General features: G+C 41.7%; 2 protein-coding genes and 1 pseudogene across 3 annotated transcripts in view; 2 read left to right on the forward strand and 1 right to left on the reverse strand.

Moving 5' to 3' along the window:
• The window catches only part of NRG4 (neuregulin 4), a 45,591-nt gene extending 33,384 nt beyond the window's left edge, over positions 1-12,207 (forward strand). For both annotated transcript variants that reach the window (XM_073619211.1, XM_073619212.1), the window contains 3 exons: positions 4,174-4,323; positions 10,532-10,603; positions 11,056-12,207. In XM_073619211.1, the coding sequence (XP_073475312.1) occupies positions 4,174-4,323; positions 10,532-10,568 (187 nt within the window). In that variant the 3' untranslated portion in view covers positions 10,569-10,603; positions 11,056-12,207. The remainder of the gene's footprint in view (positions 1-4,173; positions 4,324-10,531; positions 10,604-11,055) is intronic.
• Positions 12,208-12,584: 377 nt separating this feature from the next.
• Positions 12,585-22,466, reverse strand: part of FBXO22 (F-box protein 22) — a 28,495-nt gene continuing 18,613 nt past the window's right edge. The window contains exon 7 of the mRNA XM_073619209.1: positions 12,585-17,508. Coding sequence (XP_073475310.1) covers positions 17,097-17,508 — 412 coding nt within the window. The 3' untranslated portion in view covers positions 12,585-17,096. The remainder of the gene's footprint in view (positions 17,509-22,466) is intronic.
• Positions 22,149-22,267, forward strand: LOC141135908 (5S ribosomal RNA; annotated as a pseudogene).

Consider the following 22,466-nt stretch of genomic DNA (forward strand, 5'->3'; position numbering starts at 1 on the left):
TACATTGGACGGTGATCACGACAGACGCCAGCCTGTCTGGCTGGGAGGGAGTCCTGGGGTCAAGCTCGGCCCGAAGTCACTGGATGCTAGAGGAATCTCAACTGCCAATCAATGTTCTGGAACTTTGGGCGATCAAGCTATGGATAGGGATGAGCCGAACACCCCCCTGTTCGGTTCGCACCAGAACATGCGAACAGGAAAAAAGTTTGTTCGAACACGCGAACACCATTAAAGTCTAAGGGACACGAACATAAATAATCAAAAGTGCTAATTTTTAAGGCTTATATGCAAGTTATTGTCATAAAAAGTGTTTGGGGACCTGGGTCTTGCCCCAGGGGACATGGATCAATGCAAAAAAAAGTTTTAAAAACGGCCGTTTTTTCAGGAGCAGTGATTTTAATAATGCTTAAAGTCAAACAATAAAAGTGTAATATCCCTTTAAATTTCGTACCTGGTGGGTGTCTATAGTATGCCTGTAAAGGGGCGCATGTTTCCCGTTTTTAGAACAGTCTGACAGCAAAATTACATTTCAAAGGAAAAAAGCCATTTAAAACTACTCGCGGCTTTTGCATTGCCGGTCTGACAATACACATAGAAGTTCATTGATAAAAACAGCATGGGAATTCCCCACAGGGAACGCCGAACCAAAATTTTTAAAAAAATTACGTGGGCGTCCCCCTAAATTCCATACCAGGCCCTTCAGGTCTGGTATGGATATTAAGGGGAACCCCGGCCAAAATTTAAAAAAAAAATGACTTGGGGGTCCCCCTAAATTCCATACCAGACCCTTCAGGTCTGGTATGGATTTTAAGGGGAACCCCGCGCCAAAAAAAAACAAAACGGCGTGGGGTCCCCCCAAAAATCCATACCAGACCCTTATCCGAGCACGCAACCTGGCAGGCCACAGGAAAAGAGGGGGGGACGAGAGAGCGCCCCCCCTCCTGAACCGTACCAGGCCACATGCCCTCAACATTGGGAGGGTGCTTTGGGGTAGCCCCCCAAAACACCTTGTCCCCATGTTGATGAGGGCAAGGGCCTCATCCCCACAACCCTGGCCGGTGGTTGTGGGGGTCTGCGGGAGGGGGGCTTATCGGAATCTGGAAGCCCCCTTTAACAAGGGGACCCCCAGATCCCTGCCCTCCCCCTGTGTGAAATGGTAAGGATACCCCTACCATTTCACTAAAAAACTGTCAAAAATGTTAAAAATGACAAGAGACAGTTTTTGACAATTCCTTTATTTAAATGCTTCTTCTTTCTTCTATCTTCCTTCATCCTCTGGTTCTTCTGGCTCTTCTGGTTCTTCTTCCGGCGTTCTCGTCCAGCATCTCCTCCGCGGCGTCTTCTATCTTTTTCTCCTCGGGCCGCTCCGCACCCATGGCATGGGGGGAGGCTCCCACTCTTCTCTTCATCTTCTTCATCTTCTTCTTCATCTTCTTCTCTTCTTCTCTTCTTCATTTTCTTCTCCGGGCCGCTCCGTCATTTTTAACATTTTTGACAGTTTTTTAGTGAAATGGTAGGAGTACCCCCTTACCATTTCACACAGGGGGGGGGGGGCCGGGATCTGGGGGTCCCCTTGTTAAAGGGGGCTTCCATATTCCGATAAGCCCCCCGCCCGCAGACCCCTACAACCACCGGCCAGGGTTGTGGGGATGAGGCTCTTGTCCTCATCAACATGGGGACAAGGTGTTTTGGGGGGCTACCCCAAAGCACCCTCCCAATGTTGAGGGCATGTGGCCTGGCACGGTTCAGGGGGGGCGCTCTCTCGTCCCCCCCTCTTTTCCTGCGGCCTGCCAGATTGCGTGCTCGGATAAGGGTCTGGTATGGATTTTTGGGGGGACCCCACGCCATTTTTTTTTTTTTTCTTTAGCGTGGGGTTCCCCTTAAAATCCATACCAGACCTGAAGGGTCTGGTATGGAAGTTAGGGGGACCCCCACGTCATTTTTTTTTTTTAATTTCGGCCGGGGTTCCCCTTAATATCCATACCAGACCTGAAGGGCCTGGTATGGAATTTAGGGGGACCCCCACGTCATTTTTTTTTAAAATTTTGGTTCGGGGTTCCCCTGTGGGGAATTCCCAGGCCGTTTTTATCAATGAACTTCTATGTGTATTGTCGGACCGGCAATGCAATAGCCGCGAGTAGTTTTAAATGGCTTTTTTCCTTTGAAATGTCATTTTGCTGTCAGACTGTTCTAAACACAGGAAACATGCGCCCCTTTACAGCCATACTATAGACACCCCCCAGCTACGAAATTTAAAGGGATATTACACTTTTATTGTTTGACTTTAAGTATTATTAAAATCACTGCTCCTGAAAAAACGGCCGTTTTTAAAACTTTTTTTTTGCATTCTCTTTTTGTGATCACGGACGGGCCGGGGAAGTGTCTGGCGGCCTCCTCTGCCACCATTTCTAGGTGGATTAGGCAGATGGTGGTTCAAGCTTATACCATTAAGGGTCGGGTACCGCCCTACCTTTTTACAGAACATTCTTCCAGGGAGCTCAGTGCCTCTTGGGCTTTTCAACGTCAGTCATCTGTGTCTCAAATTTTAAGGTGGCTAATTAGTTGTCTATGCACACCTTCACTAAGTTTTACAAGGTGGATGTTCTTGCGTCTTCAGATGCTTGTTTTGGTCGCAAAATGTTGCAGGCGGCTGTTTGAGGTTTCTTTTCCCTCTGGGGGGCTATTTTTTTCGGTTAGGCTCGCGTTTTCCTGTTTGAGCTCCTGTTGGCCTGTTTTGGTTTTGGTTTTTCCCACTCCTCACCTTTGGCACTGATTTGAATTGTCCCTCTTGTTGAGAATACAGTGACAAGGAAAAGTCTGTGAAATGGGTTTTCTGCAGTAATTTGCCATAAAATGTGATCTGATCCTCATCTAAGTCACAACAACAGACAAACACAATGTGCTCAAGTTGATAACACACACCCAGAATCCTCAATAAGGTAAAGATGAACCCATATACATAAGTCTTTGAACAGGCAGGATGTCCATGGCAGAACACCACAGAGGAAGTCACTGCTCTTGAAAAAAAACATTGGTGTTCACCTGAAGTTTGCCAAAGACCTTTGCAAACCAAAATGTTACTGGGAAAATATTTTGTGGAATGCTGAAACAAAAGTTGAATTGTTCAGGAAATAGACTCCACACTAAGTATGGCACAAAAAGCTTACCAAAAATGAAGTATGTTGGAGGGAACTGGGCCTGGACCACTTGCCATCATTGAAGAGAAAATTAACATACATGTTTACCAAAATATCCTGCAGGAAAATGCCAGGGTGGCTGCACGCCAGCTGAAGCTTAATAGAAGTTGGGTGATGCTGCAGGAAAAATACCCTAAGTATCAAAGTAAATCCACCACAGACTAACTTCAGAAAAAGAAAATGCACCTTTTGGAGTGGCCCAGTCAGAGCATAGACCTTATCTCAATAGAGATGCTGTGGAATTACCTCAAGAGAGCCGTTTACACCATACATCCTACAAATGTGCCTGAATGGAAGCAGTTTTGTAAAGCGGAATGTTCAAAAATTCCTCCTGAGCGTTGTGCAGGTCTGATCCAGAGCTACCAAAAGCACTTTATGGTAAATTACAGCAAAAACCCAGTTAACCAATGCGTCCACATACTTTTTCTTGCCACTGTAAGAAGCTGTGTCTGTCAATGAACTAAAGATAAAACTGAATTTTTGTTACCGTAAAATCCCTTTCTTTGGGGGAAACAGCACCCACCCCCCTTTGATTATTTTTTTTTATTTGTACTGATTTGTTACTATCTGGTTTGCCTATAGTAGAGACAGGGTTTATACCAGCTAGGACTGCCCTTAGGCAGCGTCAAGTTTCCTTTCTGCCTCTTACTCCTGTAGTTGGTGCTATAAGCCCTATGGTCAAGAACAAGAAGCTGCGTCCATCAATGATCTCAGAAAAAGGGATTTTACAGTGATTAAATGAAGTTTTCCCCTCTTCATTCTGTGTCCTATCTCAGTTCAGCTGATCTCCTGAAGCCCCTTCCTATCTACATTATGACACTCCAGTAGTGGCTGCATGGAATATCTCTGGGTGTATTCCCTAATAGTGACAACCTTTTTTTTTTTTTTTTTTTTTGTAATAATGTAGTTATTGGTGATATACACCTAATGTGCATTTAGTGGTCATTTTATGTAATATTTCATTTTTGTTTTTCAGATGTATTAACAATTACACAGGGGAACGCTGTGAAGGTATCCTTTTGGCTAGTGTGGAAAGAGAGCCCCAAAGTGACTTTTCCATAAATTTTCTGGTATTAGGATTTTTTTTGGGCCTCCTATTTTTAGGTTTCATCTATTTTTGTTGCAGGTAAGCTAATGCTTCAGCAGCAACTCTAGACAGTTGTGTCTAAAATTGAAATCTATATTTATTTGTTTTAAAAATATAATGAAAAATGAACTCTTCGAAATGCAATAATCACAATTTTAAATATTTTTTTTTTTTTACAAATGTCATGTTATCCATTTAAACCATCCATGACAGTTAAAGCGTTTGTTACCCTAAAAAAAAAAAAAAAAAAAAAAAAAAAAAAAAAAAAAGATCCTGTTCCCTTTACCTTCTTGCCGCCGGGTCTGTACTGACAGTGGTGGTGGTGGTGGTGGTGGGGGGGGGGGGGCTGGGGGCTGCAACCACCAGAATTGTGTATGAAACTGACAGGCAGACTCCTGCCTGTCAGGTGAGAGCATTCATTTGTAGGGGGCTTTTCTAGCGTCCTCTATAAAAAATATAGGGTGCTGAAGTTTGACGCCTACATGGGCGCACAAAAAATTTAAGGTTTGGCATGTTGAGTATCTATTTGCTCGGTGCAACCTTGTCTTTAATATTTTAACAAATATGTGGGTAATTTATTGCGCTTGTGTGCCCTAAAATTCACGTTTGTGTGTTTTTTAATGAAATTTTGCGGTAATATCGTGACATAAAAAAATTGGAACTACCACAATTTTATTCTCTAGGGTATCTGGTTTCAGAAAATACAATATTTGTGGGTTTTATGTAATCTTCAGGCCTAAAATGATTTTTAAATGTGCAAAAAAACGGCTCTGGCAGCTAAGGGGTTAAAGCATGTTATACAGCACAGTGCTTGTGCTGTGTAACTTGGCCCCCTGTAACACCTGGCTGATCCTGCCTGGCTATACCCTCCCCCCCTGTAAACTGACCATGGTATATAATGGTTGCTGAGCCTTGACACCATCATCATTTTCCTTCCCTTCGTCATCCGCAGCCCTGCTCTGCTGTGTCCTCCTCCCCCTCCCTGCCTGTCAGCTCTGTCCACTCCACAATCCTCCCCTTCTGGTGCAATCTTATTTATACTACAATTATGCCATCCCCTCAGTTATATAACGCTATGAATAACTGTGTTATATAAAAAGAAAAAATGCTGTATAAGAGGGGATGGGTAGTATAGTGGGTTAACAACCACTTTAACAATTGCTTTTAACAGTGATCATCACTGTTATAAGCAATAACAGTGTAACAGAAACTACTCTGATGACAGGATGTAAAAATAGAAAAAAAAAGTAAAAAAAAAGAGAAAAGAAAAGAAAATGTTTAAAAAAAATAGAATAAAAATTTTGATTTTTTTTTTTTTTTTTACAAGCCAGCATTCCTGATTACTGCCACACCAGGCATATGATGCCTCTGTACTGCGCTGGTGACCGTATATATTTTCTGTGTACTGGGAACATGGTTTCTGTTCCCCCTGGATGGCTGCCATGAGCGTGGATGATCTCCCCTCCTAATAACCCCCCTTTTTCTTCCCTTCCCACTTACAGTATCTCACAAAAGTGAGTACACCCCTCACATTTTTGTAAATATTTTATTATATCTTTTCATGTGACAACATTGAAGAAATGACGACTTGCTACAATGTAAAGTAGTGAGTGTACAGCTTGTATAACAGTGTAAATTTGCTGTCCCCTCAAAATAACTCAACACACAGCCATTAATGTATAAACCGCTGGCAACAAAAGCGAATACACCCCTAAGTGAAAATGTCCAAATTGGGCCCAATTAGCTATTTTCCCTCCCCAGTGTCATGTGACTTGTTAGCGTTACAAGGTCTCAGGTGTGAATAGGGAGCAGGTGTGTTAAATTTGGTGTTATCGCTCACTCTCTCATACTGGTTACTGGAAGTTCAACATGGCACCTCCTGGCAAAGAACTCTCTGAGGATATGAAAAAAAGAATTGTTGCTCTACATAAAAGTGGCCTAGGCTATAAGAAGATTGCCAAGACAATGAAACTGAGCTGCAGCACAGTGGCCAAGACCATACAGCGGTTAACAGGACAGGTTCCACTCAGAACAGGCCTCGCAATGGTCGACCAAAGAAGTTGAGTGCACATGCTCAGCGCCATATCCAGAGGTTGTCTTTGGGAAATAGACATATGAGTGCTGCCAGCATTGCTGCAGAGGTTGAAGATTTGGGGTGGTCAGCCTGTCAGTGCTCAGACCATAAGCTGCACACTGCATCAAATTGGTCAGCGTGTCTGTCATCCCAAAAGGAAACTTCTTCTAAAGATGATGCATAAGAAAGCCCACAAACAGTTTGCTGAAGACAAGCAGACTAAGGACATGGATTACTGGAACCATGTCCTGTGGTCTGATGAGACCAAGATAAACTTATTTGGTTCAGATGGTGTCAAGCGTGTGTGGTGGCACCAAGGTGAGTACAAAGACAAGTGTGTCTTGCCTACAGTCAACAGCATGGTGGTGGGAGTGTCATGGTCTGGAGCTGCATGAGTGCTGCCGGCACTGTGGAACTACAGTTCATTGAGTGAACCATGAATGCCAACATGTACTGTGACATACTGAAGCAGAGCATGATTTCCTCCTTTGTGAGACTGGGCCGCAGGGCAGTATTCCAACATGATAACGACCCCAAACACACCTCCAAGACGACCACTGCCTTACTAAAGAAGCTGAGGGTAAAGGTGATAGACTGGCCAAGCATGTCTCCAGACCTAATTGAGCATCTGTGGGGCATCCTCAAACAGAAGATGGAGGAGCGCAAGGTCTCTAACATCCACCAGCTCCATGATGTTGTCACGGAGGAGTAGAAGTGGATTCAAGTGGCAATCTGTGAAGCTCTGGTGAACTCCATGCCCAAGAGAGTTAAGGCAGTGCTGGAAAATAATGGTGGCCACACAAAATATTAACACTTTGGGCCCAATTTGGATATTTTCACTTAGGGGTGTACTCACTTTTGTTGCCAGCGGTTTAGACATTAATGACTGTGTGTTGAGTTATTTTGAGGGGACAGCAAATTTACACTGTTATACAAGCTGTACACTCACTACTTTACATTGTAGCAAAGTGTCATTTCTTCAGCTTTGTGACATGAAAAGATATAATACAATATTTACAAACATGTGAGGGGTGTACTCACTTTTGTGAGATACTGTATATTATTATTCCGTTTGACCCATGGACTTCCTCAAATACAATCATAGAGATTGTGGACTTGGGATTTCATTGCGTGCATATATTATTATGCCTACATAGCACATTTGCTAAATATTGAAGGGTTATAGATTGTTTTAGTTTTTTGCACCTTCTACTTGTAGAATTTGGGTATTTGTACTTTCCTAGCATTTTAGGGTCTCAAGAAATGATAGACCATCAGTACATCAGGATTGATCAATTTTCAATTATATATACCATAATTTGTAGACTATCTTTCACACAGACTAAATAAGGCCCCTTTCACACATGCGGACCGTATGTCCGTATTTCATCCATCCGTTTTCGGATGAAATACGGACATACATGCATCCCTATGGGATAGCGGGTGTCAGCGGATGTACATCCGCTAACACCCGATGTTGTCCGGCTCCGCTCTCGTCCGATTCTGCAGACGGAAGAAAATCCTATTTTTCTATCCGTCTGCAGAGCGGATCGGATGAACACGGACAGACGGTCCGTGTTCCTCCGATCCCCCATAGGGGAGAGCGGAGATCTGACAGGGCGGTCCCTGCACAGTGTGCGGGTCCCGCCCTGTCATCTGCCTGCTCAGCTGGGGAAAACGGAGCGATCCCCGCTGAGCAGCGGATGTTCACGGGTCGGATCAACACGGATCCGTCCCGTGTGAAAGGGGCCTAACATACGCTGATTTTGGGTTAGCTTTTACCAAAGACATGTAGCAGAATACATTTTGGTCTAAATTTATGAAGATAGAATATTTATTTTCAAAAGTTTATGATAGAAACTAAGAAAAATGTGTTTTTTTAATCAAACTTTTCGGTATTTTTTTTTTGTTTAAATAGCAAAAAAAAAAACAAAAAAAAAAAAACACCCAGTGGTGATTAAATGTCACCAAAACAAAACTCAATTTGTGTGGAAAAAAAATTATATAAATTTAATTTGTATTCAGTGTTGCATGACTGAGCAATAGCCAGTAGCAGTGCTGAATAGCAAAATATGCCCTGGTTATGCAGGGGGCAAAACCTTCTGGGAGGACAAGTGGTTAAAGTGGTTGTAAACCTCAGACATGAAATATGAACAAAGCATGTCCTTCTATAGTGTGGACTTGTCTCAATTAAGAGCATTAAGTGTCATTTCTGTCTGCTGTTTTGTTCTTTTGCTATCAGTATGAATCTCTGTGTATCACCTGAGGCCAGTCATTTCACTGGGTATATGTAAGGGTTTACAACCACTTTAATCTCGGGTACATGATTTGCCACCAGTCCATTAAAACATTAAAGCATTATGGGCATTTTGCCTTTTTAAGACACAATTTGCCTAAAAGCAACATTGACATTGTGTTCTCAGGGCAGCAATCAGTGATGGGATAGGCATGTACAGTATACCTAAGACAGATGTCATACATCCTGAAACTTTATAGTTACAGTTTGGGCACATTTATTGTGCCAAATGTTTTATTTAGGTAGGTTATTTACCTGTAAAAGCCTCTATTGTACAGTATAGACATCCAAAACCCCCGAGACTCCCGCTGAGTGCTATTATTTTAGATGTGATGTCAGCAGCCCCAGTAGACTCAGAGCTGTCACCCAAATGGCATTCTATAGTTTTTATTTTGTAACTGCTATGTAAAAGGTTATGTAAGGGAGAGGGTAGGGTCAGAGGAGCTGGGCCAGCACAGACAGTAGTTAAATACTCTAAGAGGAGGAGGCTGTGTTAGAAAATTTGACTACTCCAGCGAGAGTCAATTCCCTAGCAAGTTCAGAGGCATATTGCAAGTGTATAAAGATCATTTGTTTGTATGGCTTACTGCACTTAAAGCAGTTGTAACCAAAAAAAAAAAAAAAAAAAAAAAAAAAAAAATCTTCTGTTCTTTTAAAGCAATATAAATACCACAGCGCTTCTGTAGTGTCATTTGTCCCATGCTATGTAGTAAAACACCTGGTTGATCCTGCCTGTTCCTGTGTTCCCCTCTGTGTACTGACCACGGTAATCCTGCCTGCTGATCAATGATACTGTGGACGGTTTACATGCCTCTGTCATCCCTCTGTGTGCTCACAGTCTCTCCCCCTCCCTCCCTGTCATTTCTGTGTGTGAGAGCCGATCTCCTCCCGCTATTTCCTGTGGTTGTAAAGTCAAATTTACAAATAACTGGCATCCCCTCTGTTGTAGTAAGATGTAAAGTACTCTGTGTCAGATTTTCTAAAATATCTATCAGATTCTATAATCCTAAATACTTCCTTGCACAGCGCCACTGTGTGGTCACGTGATCTCCCTCTGCTGGCTGACGTCAGAGGGGAATCTCAGCCCCCGAAGCTGCTTACATCAGGAAGGAGAGCGGAGGGAGGTCATGTGCAAAACGGTATTTAGGATTATAAAAAAAAATACTGACACACAGTACTTTATATCTTACTACAGAAGAGGGGATACCAGTTATTTGTAAATCTGACTTTAAGACGCTTTACTAAAAAAGCGATAAATGGTGTCTGGTCATACAGGCAAGATATGAGGGAATATATATATATATATATATATATATTTATTTATTTATTTTTTTGCACACTTGGGCAAACCTATGGAGGAAGGAGGGGTCATCCAGATATTCTAAAATGAATGGCAGCCTAATACAAATGGAATCAGAAGTTGTCTAAAAAAAAATATAAATAAATATATATATACATATATATATATATATACACACACACACACACACACACACACACACAATGTGGCTAAACTTTCCCCCAAAAATGGCAGGCCAGCAGCCTGTGTAACTGGTAAAATGACAATTAGTTTACACTTTTGCTCTTAAATTCATTAGATCATGGTTGACCCATGTGTTTCAGAATGCTGTCAGCTGTTTGAAAGGTACTAGGTGGGACATGTTTAACTAGCTGTTACAGCGTGCACATTGTGATATGATAAACTTTCACTATTCTTCTACACACCACATGAGAATTATTTCTGCATCATATTTAATAATTGAAGTCAAAATTACGGTACTTCTTTAATAAATGATCCCTATAGGGCCTCTTGACAATCAAATCCTTTGTTTTGGCCGTTTGGTAATCTAATTCTACTGCTTTCTGAAACTTTGCAGAAGAAAATTAAAGAATCGAAGTGAAGAAGGTCCATAAGTATGTCAATAATGGCAAGATCTAGATAACCCAAGGTATACAGCACCATTCTAGTGTTAATCTCCTTTAGGGCCAGTTCACACCATAAAAATGCAGTCTCGATGTGTTTCGAATGTATTTCTGCATGCGCATATTTGAGGTGTTTCCGGTGCATTTTTGATGCTTTCCTGTGCATTTTTTACCCACTTTTTTCCTTCACCTTAAATGAGGACATGTGCCTTCCGCTGCGTTTTTGATGTGTTTTACCGTGTTCCAGTACAGAACAAATGTAGTATTTTTTTTTTGGAACTGGAAAGCACTGGTGCGAACTATGCCATTGGAAACCATATAACCTACTCTCCATACGTTTCTGATGCAGAACAAAATGCACTGGACTGCATGTGGTGTGAACCGACCTTGAACTGTATTTCTAATACTAATGTCTGAAGTACTGTAATTATTTGAAAACATATCTTCCAGAAAGTACCACTGTTAATCTTTATTTTAGGAAATAGAAGATTGCTGCTTTCCTGAAAACTGCCCTCGAGGAGGAATTTACTACAAATAGTAAAATGATTTGTAAAAACACAAACACTTTCGTGGCTCTCAAAGATTTGGGGTCTAGTCTCTTCAGTAGGCTTTGCTCTTATGTGGTTTGGGAAACTATCTTGAAACTTTTTATGCATACACTAGATCTCATTACATGAATGAAAACTGCTTTGCCGTACTAAAAGCCGGTAATATGTAATAATTCCAGGTTTAATCTGCTATGGTTTTGAAAGTATCTGATGTACACCCTAACATGAAGAAAAAAGCCGGTAGCTAATAAGAGCTGGGCTCAGTCTAGTGTTAACCTAGATGGGGTCGAGATGAAGAGAGAGGATGCATTAGATTCAACCGTATGACTTATACACAAAAATACCACAGCAGTAACTAAGATCATAGGTTACTGTTCCAGAGATTTATTTATGAGCTAGCAAGAAATCAGTGGTCTCACAAACAGACCAGCTATGACTGTAGATCTGCTAAGTCAGGCATGTAGGAAATATGGAAGTGCAGTTAACAGGGTCTTTCTAAACTCACCACATATATTGATCACTGTATGAGGGATGTAAAATCTCTCTTTATTTACCATCACTTCCTATCCCCAGAGGTTGTGAGTGGAATGCTCCAAGAGCAGGGGTCTTCAAACTGCGGCCCTCCAGGTGTTCAGGAACTACAATTCCCATCATGCCTAGTCATGTCTGTGAATGTCAGAGTTTTACAAGGCCTCATGGGATGTGTAGTTCTGCAACAGCTGGAGGGCCGTAGTTTGAGGATCCCTGTCCAAGAGCAATAAAAATCCCACAGATGAGCCATGCGCCACACCCCTTTGTCCAAAAAAAAAAAAAAAAAAAAGGGATTTGATTTGAAGATTTGACTGGAGTTGGCCTTTAAATATAACTTTGGAGATCTTAGTGTCTGGACTGCTTTGCAACTTTTCTGTTGACTTTGTATTACAATTTATAGTTCAATGCCATCTTGTACTTCCAGTTGCTGTTGTCTATCTTGTTGTTGATATTATTATATAATCAGAAATTGATAATGATTTCTCAAATGCCTTTTATTCCAGTTATCTTTCCAAGGTTTGCAATGTGGCTGTAATTAAAACACTTCTAAGAAAAAACTTGTTTTGTGATTTTTTTTTTTTAATCTCACAAGCATGTTGTAGTTATAGGAAGCCTTAGTGTGTCGATGACCTCAGCTTGACATCAGTTTGAGATGCTTCTGAGCTTATTCAGAATTCAGGCAGGTGCATTTGACCTGTAAGTCAACCTTTTCCTGACCCTGTTTTAAGCTGGTTTTGAAGTACCATAGATTTGTGTGAAGTGATCAAAAGCCTGTTGATATTACTACTATACTATTACTAACAGTTTGCCATCAGCATATTTTACATCAAATGCAATTCACTAAGGAAAATTATCCATGATACAAATTCATCAATTAGTAGTGATTCAATCATGAAAACCAAATGTTACAAGAATGCTACAAAAAACCTGTGATTTATAGGTTTTATTCAGCTTTATGCAAAAGACTAAAACAATTGAACAAAATTAAAGAGGGTGACCATAATAAAAGAAACACAGCATAATGTTTTGGCTACTATAAAACAGCAGGCACAGCTTGTTTGCGTTGGCACAAAACATTGGGTATGGTTCACCTCACACCAGACCCCATCCACAACCCCCTCACACAGACTGTGCTGACCACTTAGAATCCGTGTGGTCCATACTTGCAGCACTGTACGGAAAGGAGAGGGAGCAGCGGGGATTTCAAATCTCCAGACCGTTGAATGGCTTGCAAGAGCCTTCACAGTTCAGGATCGCGGGAGGCAAGTACAATGGGGACTGGGGAAGGGGGTCCAGTGTTAGATCACCTTTACAGATTTTCTGTAAAAGGTAAAACTTAAAAACTTTAAGAAAAATTACCACAGAAAGATGGAGATGTCAAACAAGTCAATCATTGACCACATTATTTTTGTAGTACATATTATAACAAAAACCTCACAGCCTGCTCTCAACCTTTTTCTTTTTACTCCCGAGGAACCCTTAAAATCATTTAAGGTTTTGGAGAACAATTGCTAAAACCAATTTATTGTGTGTCAGTGGAAAAAATGCCCCTTACGTTGATGGATAGTGAGAAGGCCCCCCCCCCCCCCCCAAAAAAAAAGTAGTGGCAAGTATGCCACTTCTACAGATCATGCTGCTGACTAAGCCTTGTGTTGTTGGCCCGAAACGTTAGTCACCATCAAATGGGGGGGGGGGTGTCAATCAGGCACAGCTTAAGGAACGGGCGGCACAGTGGTGTAGTGGGTAACACTTTCGCCTAGCAGTAAGAAGGGTCGCTGGTTCGAATCCCAACCATGACACTACCTGCCTGGAGTTTGCATGTTCTCCCTGTGCCTGCGTGGGTTTCCTCTGGGTACTCCGGTTTCCTCCCACACTCCAAAGACATGCTGCTAGGTTAATTGGATCCTGTCTAAATTGCCCCTAGTATGTGTATGAATGTGAGTTAGGGACCTTAGATTGTAAGCTCCTTGAGGGTAGGGACCGATGTGAATGTACAATGTATATGTAAAGCGCTGCGTAAATTGACGGCGCTATATAAGTACCTGAAATAAATAAATAAATAAACTCTAGAGGAACCCTAGGCTTCCGCGGAACCTTTGCGGAGAATGGCTGCCTTTTTATATGGAATGGAATATTTGAGATGGGGACATAATCCTGAAAAAAATTCACTAGCATAAGCATACAGATACCTGTAAAATAAAAAATCTATAAGATTTGTGATGATGCTTCACAGTCTTTAAGCTTATATCACTGTAGATCTTGCTAAACAACTCCACTCATCCCTGTCACTTTCTGGTGGTTACATTTTGAACTGGAGACGTTGAAGATAATATTTAAATTGCCACCATTCACAGACTACATTAATGGAAATAAAAAGGACAAGAGGGCATACAAAATGTGAGTTTTATATACATTGATCAATTCATTGACAGATCAGCATATGCACAAAAATTAAGAAAATCACCAAAATGATTATACAAACACAAATGGGTATGATAAAACTGTATTTCCAAAGAACAAAAAAGTTGCAAATGTTCAGGTTAGTTTGCAGCACAAAGCAAAGTGGAACAGTAAAGGCATGACACAGCTAGTGCAATCAGCCAGATGATTTTCCAACTCAGGTCATTGGGACTAGGGATCAAAGCCTTACTATAAAAGCATAGAGAGTGCTAAATTTGGTCAGATTGTCTATACTGTGTAATGAAACTGAGCCGGACTGTCCTACCGAACTTACCTTGCCTCTCACTTCTGATTATGGCAAGCCAAAACAAAGACATTTCAGTTAAAATATATTTATTGATTTTGTAAATCCATAACTGGATTAAAAGGTGATCAGCTTTAATGTTAATATGTACCTGTCCCTTAGGTAAGTAAAGACACCAAGTAAGGATTGGGCCTAAAAAAAATAAAAAAAAAATAGTAAGCCTGAAAAAAGTGAACAATGGTGTTCACAACAAACTAGAAGGCTGGAGCAAACCTGGAAACTTTATTTCCTTCCTTTACTTTAGTTATTAGTTTGTTAGAATAACTGAGAAGACTGCATATGTCATCCTACAAGCATATAAAAAAACAAAAACAAACAGACTGCTAACCTTTTTAAATAAATGAATTCTAAGAAGAAATCACTGCTATGGTATACTGACCACATACATTTTACAATTAAATTATGGAATACAAAACAATATTTCCCATGTGTAAAAATGCAAAAACATGACAATTATCTAAGGCAGGTAAAATCCAGCTGATGTTAGCGGCAACACATGTTCTCACTTCTTCCAGTGTATTTAGAAGGTCCAAATATTTGGGCGTTGTGAACTACTGCTACTTTACACAAGATATTATATTGGGGGAGAACCAAGATTTTTATTTTAACCTCTGCAAACCAATGATTGATGGCTATCTTACACAAAAGGTAAAAGTAAACTCTAGAAGCATATTACAGAAGTGGTTAATGGCAGAATAATGTATTCAGCTTTTGGAAAACAAAACGTGAATCTAAACACTGCTTGCTCTAAACATATCAACCTTGACAAATCACTTTAGAAGCAATTCCACATGTCGGAGCCCTAAGAGGACTCAATTTTCTGGTGGAAGGAAAGAAAATCCCTTGACCCCCCCCCCTCAACACGGACTGCCTCTCACAGCGCTATTATGTTCTGCTGTTGAGGGGGCACAGGGAGACATCACAGCCGGCAAACCTCAATTACTGCTAGGGGCTATAGCTGCAGGCAGTAATCGAATGTAAAAAATGTGAAAGGCTGGTTGTACCCAAGTCAATCAATGGGTCAACTTTGGTACAAACAGCCTGCCCATACATGGTTCAAATCTCAGCCAGTCCCTGCTGAACGGGCCAAAATTTGATCCATGTATGGCTGGCTTTAAGGTGAACCTATGGGAGCTATGGTTGAGTCTGTCATCTCAATCCTGCCATTGCCATCTAGCGAGTCATTGGGGTTGAACTAAAGACAAATGTGTTGTTCGCTTGCAAGGGAATTTTTACTTTGCAAAATTCAATTTGTAAAGAAAGCACAATTTCATGCAAGGAAAAAAAAAAAAAAAAAAAAAAAAACACAGTATCTTTGCTTGAACGATTGGATAATGTAAATTTGCAGAGTTTCACCTCATTTACTAAGTTAGGGGGAAACATCCCTTGCAAACTGAACAGCCCATTTGCTTTTAGTATCATTACAGTTTAGGGTCTTACTGGTTAGTGAAGCAAGGATTAAGATGATAGCTCTAGACCCTGGACCTCGACAACAAAGCATTAATAGCATCTCCTAGACGTTTACCTTTAACACATTCTTTTTAGAGAATACTGGAGATAAATTATAGGAAGAATGTGTAAAGCCAGACGCAAGAAAACCAAAAAAGAGTAAAAGTGTAATGTCATTAATAGCAACCAGATTTATAGGATATCTAAAAGGTTCGCTTTTAAAAAACAAAAAAAACCAAACATGTCATACTTACCTCCTCTGTGTAGTTGGTTTTTGCACAGAGTGGCCCCGATCCTCCTCTTCTGGGGTCCCTCAGTGGCGCTCCACTCTTCGAGTGCCCTGTTGGAGAGCTCTCCCTCAGGGCACTCGTGTGGGCATGCTCCCGTGTCTGCTGCTGCATCTATTGACATAGACAGCAGGACTCGGCCCCGCCCCCATGTCAATGGATTTGATTGACCGCAGCGGGAGCCAATGGCTGCGCTTCTATCAATCTATCCAATTAGTACCCGAGACATGGGCTGGGGCTGGTGGGCTCATCCCCGTCACTGGAAAGATCGGGTTCAGGTAAGTAAAAGGGGGGCTCTTGGGGGCAGCTGCATCACAGGAGGTTTTTTACCTTAATGCATAGAATACATCAATGTGAAAAACCCGAGGATTTACAACCCCTTTAATGATTTATCTAATGTGAAATGCTACAAGCTATTCAATTTGTCTCTGAAAGTTATTGTGCTACATTCTCTGCACACAAAAACCCCTATCTGAGGATCTACTTAATCCCAAAGCGTTAGCAAGCATTTGTATTCTAAATCATCCGTTTTGAATTTCTCACACACAGAGGTGTTTTTTTAATTTTTTTTTTTGGGATAGGTGCTCCTTACTTTATTTCCCTATCTCTACCTCTCTCTAATCATTACTTATACCATTATATATTCTTAGAAGCAATTTAGTTGTTATCTGATATACTGTACATATAGTCATACACTCTGAGAATAATGGTGCCAGCTTAATTCTATTAAAGCAATAAAGGCATCACATTTATTAAAGCCACTGAAGGAGGATTATTGGAACTCGACAAAGGAACCATTTCTTCATTTGAGGCAGTATCACATAAGGTGACTGGCAAACATTAGCCCACATTGCTGGCAGTAATGTAGAGAACCCTGATGTATAGGTTTGGTAACAGAATTTCATAATCCATCTGCTACTTCTGTTGGGAACAGTGGGCACTATTTTGATGGTCCAAAGTGAATCAGTGTCATCACTGTTGTGTATCCATGTAAAAGGTTGTCCTTTTCACCATTACATTCTCGCAGTGTAAAACTTCCGCTCACTACCCGGTCACAGCCAATCTCGCCATTGCCGAAAAAACCAAGCAAAGGTACATTGGGAAAGTGCTTCCGAAAAGAGTCGGCTTCAACATTTTTCTTCTTGTAGTGCTGCTCTCCTCGGCCAACACATGCAAACATAAGCCCCACGCTGTTTTCTGTGGGTATATTGGCTGCTTTCAGACGCTGCATAGCAGAGTCTACAGTCTTTTCATCATAGACATCTTGGTCCAGTAGAACTGTGGCTCCTTGGATTTGCTGTCCACTCAGTGCCAGGCCAACAACACCAATACAGTCTGTTCCCTGAGTATTTCTAAAATGTAGAGTGGACAATTTGTGCGGTTTGGTTATATTTAAGCAAACATTCATTTTTAATTACATTTGCCTACTCTTACAAGCAAACAACAAGTCTAGAAGCATGAAACTAAAATAAAAAAAAGGAGAATTGGATGTGAAAATTTTTAACAAGTTGTGAACACTGGGCATGTACTATCCAATTAATCAGGGTATCTGACAGCGTTAATAAACACTGTTCAGTAGGAGTAAAAAAGAGATACAAGGTAACATTGTTATTTTTTTCCCCGAAATCAATTTTTATTAATTTGTATCATATATAAAGAAAAAGAACCATTACACATACATGACAATGCGGAACATTGTTATTTTTTACTATTTTAATAATATGAAAATCAAAGATAAGACATATCCCTCTCTCATTATATATACCCTGTTTCCCCGAAAAGAAGACCTAGCGTGAATGTCGGTGATGGCTGCAATATAAGCCCTACCCCCCAAATAAGCCCTAGTCCTTGTAGGTCTTGTTTTCAGGGTAGGGCTTATTTTCGGGGAAACAGGGTAGAGCTTATTGGGGGGGGGTAAGGTTTATATTGCAGCCATCACCGACAATCACGCTAGGTCTTATTTTCGGGGAAACAGGGTGTGTGTGTATATATATATATATATATATATATATATATATATATATATATATATATATATATATATATATATATATATATACATATACACACACATACATACACACACACACACACAGTGTTTTTGAGCGTTTATCAACGTTTGACGTTAGAGCATTTTTACAGCTGAAAAATTCCTCTCAGAAACGTAAGAAAGGGATAGGGATTTAATATTTTAACCTCCTTTATAATAACTCTGCATTGCTCTTCATCAGTCATAATTTCTTATCGTACATCACGGGACACAGAGCCATAGTAGTTACTATGTGGGTTATAGGCCACCTTCAGGTGATTGACACTGGCACGCCCTAAGACAAAAAAAGTGCACTGCCTATATAACCCATCCCACTACTGGGAGTATCTCAGTTTTTTTGCCAGTGTCTAAGGTGTTGATCACGAGTGAAGATGTGCTGTGCTGAGCTCCACTGAAGCAATCCTTGTTGGGGCTAGCTATGCAACCGGATCCATTCAAAGTGCCTTTTTTGGGCCAAATTGAATAGTACTCGGGCCTCGGGTCCGAAGAAACAAGGTTTTGCTTGTAAATGCTTCTGTTTTTAGACAGCTGGACCCCTGGATCCAGTACTTTTGGTTTTAAGGCCATAAAGTTTTACTGGCGGTGGTGCCATTACAGGTCCAGGATTGTGGGTTTCCCCGAGGATCCCCAGCTCCTGAAGGTTTGTTAACGGAACCCACCGTGAAGGGTGAAGATTGAGTTTGTTGGTTTTACCACAGAAAACCCTGCGGCGGGAAAGGTAAGTGGAGTTTTCTAAGAAATTTTTGAATTTTCTTATGAAATGTCTCCTTTAGTTAGTAAATGTAGTAGTAGTAGTAGTAGTAGTAGTAAATGTTAGTAAATGTTGTCATGCCTATGTGTCACCACTGGGGGCTATATCGAGCACATACCTTCTTATGCTTCCTCAAGAGACACACTGTGTCCGGAGCAGCAGGCTTCCTTTCTCTCCAGCCAGCAGCAGACCTCCGGTAAGTCTGGGGGGGGTCTTTTCTCTTCTCCTGACACCCCCCACCTGTACTGTATTCTCCCCCTCTTCACGAGGAAGAGGATCAGGAGAAAATGAAAAATAAAAAAAAAAAAAAAAACCACGTATAGCACGCCGCTACTACTTTTTTTTTTTTTTTTTTTTCAAAAAGAGGAAGGGGGCCGAGGGCGACTGGGGGGGCGGAGCTTAGCGCGGCATTGGCGTCCTCCAGCGGGGGTATGTGTTTTTTTAAAGGACCATTATTACTGCTGTAAGCTGGTGGAGGGATGCAAGAGCGAAGAGGGGCATGAAAGAGGTTGGTGTCACAAGCATTCTTTTTGACACATTTACTATTGCATCAGGCTGAGCATTAATAGCAGCGGCAGTGGCTGACTATTGCTCAAGCAATGGATGCGATTTCTTCTGCAGTACCTCTGCTTTGTGCATTGGGCTATGTTCGGAAGGGGGGGTTGAAACACTCCCAAAAAAGGAGCTAAAAGGGTCTCCCCTCAAGCTCTGTAAAACCTACTCTACAAATGGCATCCTCCCCTGAGAAGGGGTGGCTGGCCAGAGTGAGCATCGGGACCATGAAATATTTGCAACTGTTTTCAACGCTGCAGCCCCTGTTAATTTTACTCTTTCCTCAGCCATGGTAGGTTTAAAAAAAAAAAAAGTTTAGCGACTTTAATAGCATTCCAGTGTGGTCAAGATGCGACAGGTTCTCTTCCATTTTCCTAGGACCCTCAGACTGAGGAACTAGGGGCAGGAGAAGACTATTCCTTCAGGGGACTGTGGTGAGGCTGATGACTCCTCTTTTGAGGTGTCAAATGCTGGAGAGTCAGCGTTCACAATTTCTTGCTGAATGATCCACTCCACATTTATGTACCCTTATCTGAATGTTTGGGTTCGCTAAAGCCTCCTCAAGCTGCGCATGCTTTTTCCTGTCCATTCTTTGTTGGAAGTGTTTTTTTTGTACCTGGAGGATCACCCAGATAAGCATTATTTTCCTTCTAAAAGTTTTGCACACTTTATCCTATGGTAGAGAAAATTCACTAAGTGGGGTATATCAGCAATTAACGCTACTATATCCTTTGTGAGTAAGTTTGACTTGTGCGGCAGACAATACTCAAATACTAAGAGGGCTTTCACACCGAGCTGCGGGGGGCGTCGGCGGTAAAGTGGTGCTATTTTTAGTGCCGCTTACCATCGTTTTAGCGGCGATATTCGGCTGCTAGCGGGGCGGTTTTAAAAAGGGGTTAAATCCGCCCGCAAAACGCCGCCGGAGAAGTGTTTTGCCAGGGGTATCGCAGCGTGTGTTCCATCGATCTCAATAGGGAGGAGCGGTAAACACACCGCTCCAAAGAAGCTGCTGCCAGGACTTTTCCTGACGTCCTGTCAGCGCACTACTCCAGTGTGAAAGCCCTCGGGCTTTCACACTGGAGACAATGGAGCAGCTGTTTGAGGGCGGATTGCAGTTGCTATTTTTAACGCTATAGCGCCTGCAAAACGCCCTCGGTGTGAAAGGGGTCTTAGGGATCCAATGGATAAAAGATTGGAATTCCTCTTAAAAGGAAAAAAAAATAATTTTTCTGGAAGTTTGAGTGTCTCAGTCTGTGCTGACAGTAATTGGTTAATCGTTGAGAGACCAGTTTAAACAGGTGTTCAAGGTTATCCTGCTCAGCAGGTCCAGCAGGCAGCTTTATGTTAACAATAGTTGCTATGACAGACTCTATCCTTTAGGCCTTGCGCCCTTCGCTAAGCGTCATGCAAGAATCTCCTGGCTAGTCTTCCTTTTTTGTGGAAAAAGCTATCCGGGGATATTTTGGACGATATATCCAAAGAATTTCTAGTTAGAAAGATACCCCCTTTTGCCATTTAAGAGAAGGAGTAAATGTATTTATTTCAAAGCTCCTTCTTCTGTGCCTGGGGCATCAGCCTCCGGGCAGTCGAGATGGCTTCCGCTGCCAGGTTCAAAGGGTAATCCTCAGGGTTAACCCCAGGGACAAAAGAGGTCTTGGGGGAGCAAACCTACAAGGTACTGAAGCCTCCTTATGAGGAGGTGCCCCTGCTTGCTCAATAGGGAGATTTTTTTCTGCGGTTCTCAGGGATCTGGCAGAAGGAGTGTCAAGACGAATGGGGGACTTCCTCAATAGCTCCAAATGTACAGACTGGAGTTCCAAGAGTTTCCGTCTCCTCGTTTTCTCAGATCAAACATTCCTAAGGATCCAGAGAAAAAGAAATCTTTGCCTCAAGCATTGGACAATCTTTTGGCAAAAAAGTGTTCATGATGGCCCCATGTAAGAGCAGAGGTTGTGGTTTGGTTAAATCCAAATGGACATTCTGGATCTCAAAAGATCTAAAATTCAATTCCTGAATATAATCTCTCTTTTTTTTGCATGAAGTCAATCCAATCTGTTATCTCCATCCTACAAGGAGGAGAACTTCTGGCGTCAATCAACATCAAAGATGCATATCTCCATATGCCCATTTCCTCGCTCACTAGTAAAATCCTCTTTCAAAGTGGAAAATCTTCATTTTCAGCGTAGCTCTGCTTTCCGATCTAGCTTCTGCACCTCGAGTACAAAGGTTCTGGCTCCTTTTCTAGCCAGATTGAGGGCCCAAAATATAACAAAAACAATATATAATATGGTTTACCTAGTCACCACATTGGACTACCTGGAATATCTAGGTCGGATTCTCAACCTAGGAGGAATCTTCCTTAAAACCATGAAGAAAATACTTGGGTCTGATCATAGGTACATCCAGAAAAGGGCGTTCGTACCCCAGGCTAAGATCAGCGCCATAAAAGGAACCGATTTAGGTAGTCGAAGCAAGATGATTTTCTCCTATTCAACTTTGCGTGAGGTTGTCTGGAAAGATGGTGGCTTCATTCAAGGCCAATCCTTATGCTCAGTCTCATTCTAGACTGCTGCAAAACAGTATCCTATTGGCTTGAAACAAAGAGTTCAAGCTCTACATTCCCAATGTGTGACTCCAAAGCCTACGGCCACATCACCCTGATAGCGCTCGATCTCGTCTGATCTTGGAGGCTAAGCAGGGTCGGGTCTGGTTAGTATCCGGATGAAAGACCACCTGGAAATACCAGGTGCTATAGGCTGGGTGCGCCAGAGCCTCAGTTTATGGTTAACATCCAAAAATCTGCAAAGGGGAAAATCCTTCCTTCAGTTACCTGGGAAATAGTAACAACATATGCCAACCTTGTTTTGTTTAGGTTGGGGGACAGTCCTGAAAGAGGCAGCTGTCCAAAAGAAGTGGCGCAGATCAGAAATGGCCTTGCCCATTAGCATTTTAAAAAT

The sequence above is a fragment of the Aquarana catesbeiana genome, linkage group LG03 (genome assembly GCF_042186555.1).
Source record: "Aquarana catesbeiana isolate 2022-GZ linkage group LG03, ASM4218655v1, whole genome shotgun sequence".
Lineage (NCBI taxonomy): Eukaryota > Metazoa > Chordata > Amphibia > Anura > Ranidae > Aquarana > Aquarana catesbeiana.